The following is an 11,231-nucleotide window of genomic DNA, read 5'->3' as shown; positions in this document are numbered from 1 at the left end:
TAAGTTTTGTAAAGTGCAGTCATTCTAGCAGTATTTTTTCGTAAATAAAATAAGTTACAATTTTTAAAATCTAAGTCCTGTAGCTAACGGGCTGCAAATGTTGCATTCAAGAGCAATAATCACGACTTTTGGATAATGAGTGGCTGCGGTCAGGATCATCGAGATGCAGTGTTTCACGCAAGACCAACGTCACAGCTAGCTTAGTCATTGGAGTAAGGAAAGTTTCTCCACGCGGGAAAAAAAGCGTAAGAACATAAGAAACATATTTCTTGGGAAGTCAAAGAGTAAGGTGCCATTGGTGGGAAGGTTTTCGGAGGCGCCACCGCATTTTTACGCATGCAGAAAGCGTGGTGATTTTGCTTGCAGTGAGAGCTGCTCCTCTCTCTCACACACAATTTCTAACAGCACCTAAGGTGTGATATACCGCCAACGTCCATTATTGTCCCATTTTATCTCTATATTCAGATGTCTTTGAGGCTACAGTGAGATAGTTCTATTGAATAGATAATGAAATCATTTTTTTTAAAAAAACAACACTTGTTTTATTTTTCGAACGTGGTTATCACTACAGTAAATCAGTTACAAAAAGTAAATAGTACTTATTCTATAGATGTACAGTTACATGTGCATCCTAACATATTTGTAACAACAAGTTTATGGTGCTGTAACAATACTGAAACGTGAAGTGTCATCGGGTTACGGTAACGAGGCGCGGGAAGGCGGCGTCAGCGCTGGCAAGGCCGGCGACGTGTCAGTTCGCGACACAGCTTGGGCGACGCCACGATGTCTCCCAGGAAGACGCTAAGCAGGTAGCTCTGCTTGCTGTCCGCGGGGAGCTCCTTGTATGCGCTGCAACAAGAAACATTTGTCGTCTACACAACTGGCCATTAAAAAACTGCAGCACTGTGAAAGTGACATGCGACAAAGGCCAGTTTGGTACGAAGTCTCGATACGCAGACGATAAGAACTCCAGCGCAACCACACAAAGAAGCCCGGAGTAACACTATCTACATTGTATATACAGCCTGTTGAGGAAAAAGTACTCCTTATTTTGGGAGGTGGTAACATGAAGCACACAAGACAAAAATGATCAGTAAACGTGGGCTCTAAAATCCACGCCTTCACAGCAGTAAGCACATGTTCATCTTCGCTATTGTCATACACGTCTCTTCTACTACTAGCTCGTTGCTGTTACTAAAGGCCTATAGGGTACACCAAACAACTGAGTAAACAAATGAGAACCCATTATTCCGTTACTCTGGCACAGCAGAGCTTCTAATGTTATCTGCTTCCTATCACGTACGGCCTACATTTCTGAAACATTTCTGAAGGAGGTGTCCGATATGGTGTCCATTCCTACTACGTGCGTTCATGATAAGTGTAAAGATATAACTACAATGTAAAATCATATAACGAACTTATCAAAATACAGTTTGGTTCCCTTGGAACTAATGTACACGTTGCACTTAACTAGAACTGTGAACACCGTTAATAGTAACGACAGTAACAGATGTTTACTGCGTTCAATATCCATAGCAGAAGAATGTGTCCTCATTTGCTTGCTACAGGTCGTTGGCAACAGCAAAGAGCTTGAAGTAGAAGAGATGTGATAGTGAACATTAACAAGTGCTTATGGCTCCCAAAGTGAGCATTTTAAAACCCGTTTTTACGGGATTTCTTTGTTTTGGTCCACGCTACCATCTCTCAAAATATGAAATACTTTTTTTTAACACCTTGTATAAGAAGAGATTACGTAACTGGTTTCGTATTCAGAAATCAAAATTGAATTTTGGATGTTTGTAACAAGATGGTGTTATAATGCGTGTTAGAAAGAGAAACATCAGTAGTAAGTGTCGGGATTCGGAAGTGGCAGTCTCAACGCCTTTCGAGACTGCAGTTTATCGCTCAGCAAATAGCTGCTTGCGATGATCGGGATCCCACGACTTTGATGCGAATATGGAATCGATGGGCTCAGAATGGCCATACTCAATCCATGACATTAAAGTTTCTCAGACAAGCCGATAGACTGAGGTGTTCTAGTGAACGCTCATCAGTCGATATGCAGAGAGCGAAACCAGACCGCGTACAAAACAATGTTACTTCGAATGACAGGATTTTAACTGTCCATTACCAATGCATTCGAAACAATATCCCGGAATAAAACGCCGCTCTGTGAAGCTGTCACCCTCAAATTATATTCAGCAGCGACAGCTGTATTAAACCCGACGCAGGAAGCTCCACGATATCAAGTGACGTACGATCGTATATTGAAAAGATAGACGTCATGGGAGGGGGTGTTCATAGCAATGGATATAAATACTTGCCTATCGAGGTCGAAATAGGTTCCGCATGTGACGTTACCTGAACGTAAGTGACCGGCCTTGGTGACCTCAAGTTAATTATATGATTTTTTGACCGGCTTCCCGATTCCCATGTAACAATTGTAGAATCATTAGAAGGAAATCTAGCTCAGTAAACTGTAGGAACCCCGATCACGCAATATTAGACTGAGATGAATTTAACATACGGAGAATAAAAAGGGACGACTATAGATTAATTGCAGGTGGAGTGGAAAAACAGGCTTGTGAAGCAGTGCTGAACATATTCTCTGAAATCTATTTAGATCACCTAGTTTGACAACCGACACGCGGTGGAGTTGTTTTAGACCTTGTAGCTACAAACATGCCTAACTTTGCCAATAATGTCAGTATAGAGTCATCAGATATACACAATGTGATTGAAAGTATCTGGACACCCACAAAAACATATGTTTTTCGTATTAGGTGCATTGTGCTGCCACCTGCTGTCAGGTACTTCATATCAGCGACCTCAGCAGTCATTAGATATCGTGAGAGAGCAGAATGGGGAGCTCAGCGGAACCCTCGGACATCGAATGTGGTCAGGTGATTGGGTGTCACTTGTGTCATACGTCTGTACGCAAGGTTTCCACGCTCCTAAACGTCCCTAGGTCCCCTGTCTCCGATGTGATAGTGAAGTGGAAACGTGAAGGGACACGTACAGCACAAAAGCGTATAGGCCTACGTCGTCTCTTAACTGACGCAGCCCGCCAACATGTAAAGAGGGTCGTAATATGTAATTGGCAGACGTCTATGTAGGCCATTACAAAGGAATTCCGAATTGTATCAGGCTCCACTGCGAGTACTATGACAGTTAGGCAGGAGGTGAGAAAACTTGGATTTCATTGCCGAGAGGCTGCTCACAAGCCACGCCGGTAAAACGACGCCTCGTTTGGTGTAAGGGGCGTAAACATTGGAGATTGAACAGTGGAAAAACATTGTGTGGAGTGACGAATCACAGTACACAATGTGTCGATCCGATGACAGGCTGTTGGTATGGCGAATGCACGGTGAACGTCATCTGCCAGCGTGTGTGGTGTCACCAGTAAACTTCGGAGTCAGTGGTGTTATGGTGTGGTCGTGTTTTTCATCTCTTTTTTGCGTAGCACTATCGCAGCACAGGCTACATTGATGTTTTAAGCACCTTATTGCTTCCCACTGTTGAAGAGCAGTTCGGAGATGGTGATTGCATCTTTCAACACGATCGACCACTTGTTCATAATGCACGTCAAATGGTTGAAATGGCTCTGAGCACTATGGGACTTAACATCTGTGGTCATCAGTCCCCTAGAACTTAGAACTACTTAAACCTAGCTAACCTAAGGACATCACACACATCCATGCCCGAGGCAGGATTCGAACCTGCGACCGTAGCGGTCACGAGGTTCCAGACTGAAGCGCCTAGAACCGCACGGCCACACCGGCCAGCTTAATGCACGTCCTGTGGTAGAGTGGTTACCCGGCAATAATATCCCTGTAAAGGACTATCCTGCACAGAGTCCTGACCTGACTCCTATAGGACACCCTTGGGATGTTTTGGAAGCCCGACTTCGTGCCAGGCCTCACCAGCCGACATCGATACCTCTTCTCAGTGCAGCACTCCGTGCAGAATGGGCTCTCAAACCCCAAGAAACCTCCCAGCACCTGATTGAACGTATGCCTGCGAGAGTAGAAGCTGTCATCATGGCTAAGGTTGGGCCAACATCATACAGCATTCCATCATTACCGATGGAGGGCGCCACGAACTTTTAAGTCATTTTCAGCCAGATGTTCGGATGCTTTTGACTGCCTAGTGTATATATCATCATAACCAATATGATATCTAAAGTTAATAAATCCATCGACAGGTCTAGGAGAGCCTTTTATGCTGGAAAGAGCAGATAAGCAGTTGTTGGCATCCTACATAGACGCTATTACGATTGACAGGTATTAAGGCCAGAGTTCAAACTAATTGTAAATCGCAGTCTGGAAAAGTAGACGTACTGAGTAACTATATTTAGGATGGAATAAGGGTTATTGAACTCTCGGTTCAAACAAGAACGAAGTAAAGTCGACTCGAAAATGTTTGTAAAGATTCGTCCGTCTATATACGATTAGTGCGCAAAGCATAAAAAAAAACCTTCCTCTTTCACCCGCCAGCGAAAGATCTTACCAATAACCCTAGAAAATTCTTGTCCTGCATAAAATCGCTATCAGGATCGATGGCTGTTATTCAGGCACTCGTATACCAGTCTTGTGTGGAAATGAGAGATAGCAAAAAGGAAAGCTGAAGTTTTAAAGGATCGTAAAGACATACCGTCGTTAAACCGCTGCATAAACTCCCGTGTAGAGGACATAGAAACTGGCATATGGGGCATTAAAAAGCGGCTGAAAGAGTTGGTAACAGGTAAGTTGCCAGGGTTGTATGACATTCCAGTTCGCTCTCACAAGATGTAATCTGCGGCATTGGCCCTTTACTTAACTCTTATTCATCTCAAAAGCTCGAAGTTTCAAGCGTCTGTAGAAAGGGGCAGGTGATTGCCTTATATAAGAAGATAAAACGAACTGACTGGCAGAATTTTAGACCAATATCCTTATTGTCGTCTACTGCAGAATTGTTGAGCATATTCACAGTTGATAACAAATTTCCTTGAGACAGAATAGCTTCTGTCCAGAAACTAGCGCTTATTTAGAGAGCATTTCCCGTGCCAAACTCAGCTTGCCCTTTTCCAGGCAAATTCTCATATTCCTAGATTTCCGAAAAGCGTTTGACCGGTGGCCCACTCCAGACTGTTAACGAAGGTCCGAGCATACGGAGAAGGCTCTCAGATGTAGGAGTGGTTCGAAGACTTTTTAAGTAATAGAACACAATACGTTGTCCTAAGTGGCAACTGTGCATCAGAGACAAGGGTATCGTCAGGAGCGCTGCTCTTGTTCTCTCTATACATAAATGACGTGACAGACACAGTTACTAGCAATCTGTGACTGTTTACTAATAACGTTGTAGTGTTGTAGTGTGCGTGGAAGTCTCGTCGTTGGGCGACTGTAGGAGGATACTGGATGGCTCGGACAGAATTTGTATTTGGTGTGAAGAATAGCAGCTTGCTTTAAATATAGAAAAATGCAGACGAATGCGGAAAAGATCATGTAAGGGGAAGGGTCTAATTCAGTTTATTGGAAGAATGTTAGGAAAAGTGTAAGTCATCTCTAAAAGAAACCGTGTGTACATTGCTTGTGCGAACTATTCTTCAGTACTGCTCGACTGTTTGATATCCCTGCTAGGTCGAATTAAAGCAACACATCAAAGCAATTCAGAGGGCCGCGCGGGATTAGCCGAGCGGTCTAGGGCGCTCCAGTCATGGACTGTGAGGCTGGTCCCGGCGGAGGTTCGAGTCCTCCCTCCGGCATGGGTGTGTGTGTTTGTCCTTAGGATAATTTAGGTTAAGTAGTGTGTAATCCTAGGGACTGATGACCTTGGCAGTTAAGTCTCATAAGATTTAACACATACACACACACACAATTCAGAGACGTGTTGCTAGATTTGTTACCGACATGTTTGGTTAACACAAGAGTACTACGGAAATGCTTCGTAAACCCAACGGAAATCCCTGGAGGTAACAAACGTTTTTTTCGAGAAACATTATCGAGAAAGTTTGTGAATGACAGCAGAACGGTTTTACTGCCGCCAACGTACGTCTAGTATAAACGAGCGAGGTGGGTCAGTGATTAGCACATTGGAATCCCACTGGAGAGGATGAGGTTTCAAAGTGTCGTTTGGCCATTCAGATTTATTTTCCCGTAATTTCCTGTAAAAGCTTTAGGAAAAAGCCGTGATGGTTCCATTGAAAACAGGGAACTGTCGATTTCTATTTCCCATTCTTCGCTAATTCCACAGTGTGCTCGTCTATGATAATCTCGTTTTGACGGTATGTTAAACTCTAATATTCCTTCATTTCATCTCGTGTAAGGAATGCAAAGACCAGATAAGAGACATTAGGGCTCGTACAGTCGTTATTCCCTCGCTCCATTTGCGAGTGACCCAGGAAAGAGGATGACTACCACTGATGCAAGGTACCTTAAGCCATGCACGCTGTGGTGACTTGCAGAGTATATATGAAGATGCAGGATGTCAGTGGTCTCACGCGACTAGCGTCCGAGAGGACAAACATCAGGTTCGCTCTAAAATTTAGGGTCGCACTGCTACAGTGACGAGCGAAAATCACTACCCTCTGCGAAATGGAATGCTGCCTGGTAGCACTGCGGGCTCTTGACTTGGGAAGAAAGTATATAAGCGGAGCAGAGACGAATAGAGAATCGTATACTGACGGTACGGTTGTTAATTACCAGGCGAAAGTGTCTGTAACGGACGGCAGTTTGTTATGACCCGACACATAGGAACGAGCATCTCGGGAACGGCGAAACTCGTCGGCTGTTTCAATGGTGTTTTCGTGAGAATCTATAGAAAATAGATGAAGCACATTGAAACCGTGAGTAGGTTACGTGAAGGTGTAAGTCCACGTCTCATAAGAGAACGTGGGGAACTAAGGTTTGCCCGCTCTACAAAGCAGAATAGGCGGCAAGCTGTGCTGTACCTGAAGACATAGTAAAATGCTGGTGCAAGCACAAGTGTTTTGGGGTACACAGTACGAAGCACACTGACTGTGGGAATATACAAGTTCACTTAGAAAACATTTCTAATTTGTGTGATGATTGGAAGCTAACTCTAAATGTGGAAAAATATAAATTAATGCAGATGAGTAGGGGAAACAAACCCGTTATGTTAGGATACAGTATCAGCCGTGTCCTGCTTGACACAATCAAGTCGTTTAAATATCTGGCTCCCCTGCGAGTCCGGGGGCTAGAATAGGCCCGAGGTATTCCTGCCTGTCGTAAGAGGCGACTAAAAGGAGTCACCCCACATTTCGGCCTAATAAGTTCTGGTCCCCTTTAAGGGTTCGACTGCACACTTCCAAACTTCTAGAGAAGTGTGGGCTATTTGGGGAAGGACACCTTACGTGGTGCATCAGATATCCATAGTGTGGTTAGATCTTCTGCATCCCTTATTGTCATGGCTCTGTGATTCCACCTGCAGTTCAGCTATTTGGTCGAGGACACCTTCCGGGTTACGTCATTTTCTTCTGTTCTCTGCTGTTCTCTTTTGCCCCATTGACAAGTTTCTTTCGAACTACGATGCCTCTATGTTATTTTGAACACCTGGAGGATAAGTTTCAGGAAGTGACACCGCCGTCCAAAATGAGAAATGGATCATTCATGATTTAGACAGCATCCCTGGCCCAGTACTGGACGTTGCTCGCCTGTGAGAAGGTGGGTGATATTCGCATTTCTGTCAACCCCCATAAGAGCCTCAACATTGTCCAGGGGATTATTTTTTATCACAACCTTATCTTGCAGTCTGACCATTAGCTAAGCGCCTAGTTAGAACGATGGGGTGTTCACTTCATCCAGCGCGTCTGTTGGGGACCACAAGATAATAGGATTGCCACTGGTGCCTTCATCTTGGCCTTTGAGGATTACCTTACCTGAAAAGGTTAATGTGATGCTATGCTGGTGCGAAGTAAAACCATGCATACCTCCCCCTAAGCGGTGTTTTAAGTCATGGAAATTCGGGCGCATGTCTTCCTGGTGCATCTGAAGCGCTACCAGTAGAGACGTCCACTGCATCCAAGTTCTCCATGTGCGCCTCTGCAAACCTGTGTCAGTTGTGGTGAGCGCCACTCCCCCTGCTTGCTGCACTGCTCAGTACTCCAGAAGGAGCGGAAATTATGGAGTACAAGACCCTGGACTGGCTGACATACCAAGAGGCTAAACAGAAGGACAATCGGCTTCACCCCATTCACTTGACATCTTCATATGATGCAGCTACATCGACGTCGCCATCATCTACGACAGTGGTTCCCACATCTTTGCCCCATTCAGTGGGCCCTCGAGGGTGCCCGAATACATCCGCCCCATTGACAGTTTGGGGCCCCTCTCCTTCCATTACTCCAAAATTACCTACTTCGGAAGCAATACCCCCCCCCCCTTTCAAAGTAGGTGACATTGGTCCCCTCGCCTCATCTGGGGAAGCAACAGCCTCCTCTGGTTCTTCTCACATGGAAGGGGTCCCTTGGGATTCTTCCTTCCAAGGTCTGCGCTCATGCAAAAGTGGACACTTGCCAGTGGCTGAAGGAGCCACAAGTTGCTGGACGAAGCACTTCACAGACTTCCTCCATGCCTGATGCTACTTCAGAGAAGTTCTCCCAGCAAGTGCATAAAGAAAAGTGAGATAGCAAGTATTTGAAGAAGAAGTCTGCTAAGAAACAGGAAATTCCTGTGGCCCCAACATTCCGTACCAATTCTGCGTCTGATGACGAGGTGGATATTTTAGCATCATCCGAAGACCTGGCTCTCACCAACCCCTCAGCCGCAATGGACATGAATACAAATACTCCACCAGTGGGGGCAGGTGACCCTGAAGCGTAATCTGCCTCCTTGGCCCCTTCATGCCTTCACAGAAGACAGAAAGCGCCTCCTCCAGTGGTTTTTTCTCCCACCTGGCTGATTTATGACAATATTAAGCCCTACACCTGCTTTTTGCGTTGTCCTTTAGGAAACATTATTTCCTGCAATGCGGACCCGTGCACTTCATGCCTATCAGGGGTACCACAAAAACCGTCCCGACTGTGACAGACTGTCAGGTGGAGTTTGCACTTATGTTCTTACCTCTGTAGCGAACCTGTGCCCCTTCAAGCACCTTCAGAAACTGTGGCTGACAGGGTGAGAACACCACAGGAAATTACCATCTGTAACCTCTGCCTTCCTCCAGATGATAATGTGCTATACCATGTATTGGCTGTAGTAATTTCCCAACTCCCCCAACCTTTTCTACATCTGGGTGATTTTAACGCCTGCAGCCCTTTGTGGGGTCGAACTAAGATTTTTCGCTGTGGTAAAGACGTCGAGGCTCTAGTCACTCAACTAGACCTTTGCCTCTCAACCCATTTCATTGTGGCACATGGCACATACTCGGCCATTGATCTCTCGCTTTGCAGTTCTGTCCCTCTCCTGTCTCTCCACTGGAGAATTCACAACGACTTGTGTCGAAGTGACCACTTTCCACTCTTCCTGTCCCTACCCCAGTGTCATTCATCTGGCCGCTTGCCCAGATGAGCTCTTACTAAGGCTGACTGAGATGCTTTGACTTCCGTTATCACCGTTACCACTGTTAAATCTCCGATGGGTGACAACATCTGTGAAGTGTTCCAGATTATCACTCCTACAGCTGAATCATCAATCCGTTGTTCCTGTGGTTGCCCTGGTGGAAGTCGGTGTCTTGGTGGTCGCCGGTAATAGCTGTGGCCGTTTGAGACTGTAGGCAGGCCCTCTAGCGTTATAAGCGCCATCCGTCCCTGGAGCACTTTATTGCCTTCAAACGCCTCCACACCCGGGCCCGTCAGCTCATCGAACGACGGAAGCAGCAGTGTTGGGAAAGATACGACACCACCATAGGATCATGAAGCTCCCCTTCCCAGGTTTGGACCAGGCTCAGACTCCTCTACGGATGTGAATCTCCTGCTGGCATAACTGGGATTTCGACCCATGGATTTGTTTCCAACGATCCAGACGTATTCGCAGAGCGTCTTGCCGAGCATTAGTCTCGCACCACTGAGTCTGTGAATCGCCGCCCCGCACCGTCTTATGCAACAAAGTTTTCGGGATCTGGGACAATGAATGTCGCACCCTCAGTATAGCAAACGATCTACGTGTTGTTAAGAAGACAACGAATGTGTGGCGGCCATCGATGCGAGTCACTCGTAGGGACTCCCTTGTCCTTTGCCGTCTCTGCATCGGCTGTACTTGGCTGACCCATGGTCACCTCTGCCGTCGCAAGGACCCGCCTCAGTGTCACTGTTGTTCCCCCTTGACTGTCATCCACATCCTGTTGGACTGCTCAATTTTAGCTGCTCTGTGGCGGACTTTTAACCTTCCTAGCCGCCGGCATCTGGTGTTGGGCGACAATGCCTCATCCACATATTTAGTTCTACGTTTTATTCATGAGGATAGTTTTTATCACACCATCTAAGGGTGGGCGTCTGGCCTTTTCTCCCAATCCTGCACCCTAACTCTATTTTAACTCTTCGTCACTCTTCCTTAGCTGTTTGTTTACCTTTTTGTTCGTCTTTTCCTTGTGTGTGTTCATCTCGCCTTGTTTTTTAGGCTTGAGATTTTAGTGTGTTTCAGAGTGTCTGGCTCTTCCATTTTTCTTCATGTGATTAGCCGCCGCAGGCCATTTACTATATTACTTTAACTCCTTCCACTACTTTTCCTTTTGGTTAGCTTCTTTCGTTTTCTCTTTCCGTGAGGTTTCCCGTTAGTTTTACACCCTTTTACATTCCCCGACTCCTTCTGGGAACTGTTTTAACTTCAGACTTGTTTACATGAGAAAAAACGGACTGATAACCCTGTAGTTTGGTCCCTTTACACCCCGAACCAACCAGAAAGCGTGTAGTTTATAATTTATTTAAGGGACACCTGAGAAATGCTGCTGCGATGACATGTCTCTATTGCTTTTCTAGGTATACAACGCGATATTTATAAAATATTTATTTAAGTTGCTCGAACAGTCCACGGGTATACTGCCGGTTCATAGTGTCCAACGGGCACAATATTTCGGCGACCAGACATGTCGCCATCGTCAGGTGCGCTGACGAACTGAGCTCATGAGGGCGGGCGGCCGATTTAAATCCCCTCGCCCCGCGGGCCGCTCTCTTCGCCGTCCGCGCCCGCGCGTCGGCGGTCGCGAAGACGTGGGCGTCGGAATCTGTCGTAGCGTCGATGTGCTTGCTACGTCTGCCCTGGTCGCCAGTTCGTGCTTCTTGCTGAGAGTCTTCTTAA

General features: G+C 46.0%; 1 protein-coding gene across 1 annotated transcript in view; it reads right to left on the bottom strand.

The window, feature by feature from the left end:
* Positions 1-516: 516 nt before the first annotated feature.
* LOC124555783 overlaps positions 517-11,231 on the bottom strand; it is a 51,668-nt gene continuing 40,953 nt past the window's right edge. Inside the window, exon 3 of the mRNA XM_047129837.1 lies at positions 517-849. Coding sequence (XP_046985793.1) covers positions 726-849 — 124 coding nt within the window. The 3' untranslated portion in view covers positions 517-725. The remainder of the gene's footprint in view (positions 850-11,231) is intronic.

Source organism: Schistocerca americana, chromosome X, assembly GCF_021461395.2.
Source record: "Schistocerca americana isolate TAMUIC-IGC-003095 chromosome X, iqSchAmer2.1, whole genome shotgun sequence".
In the NCBI taxonomy this organism is placed as follows: Eukaryota; Metazoa; Arthropoda; class Insecta; order Orthoptera; family Acrididae; genus Schistocerca; species Schistocerca americana.
The sequence above is the reverse complement of the archived record's forward strand: the minus strand, read 5'-3'. Positions and strand labels throughout refer to the sequence as shown.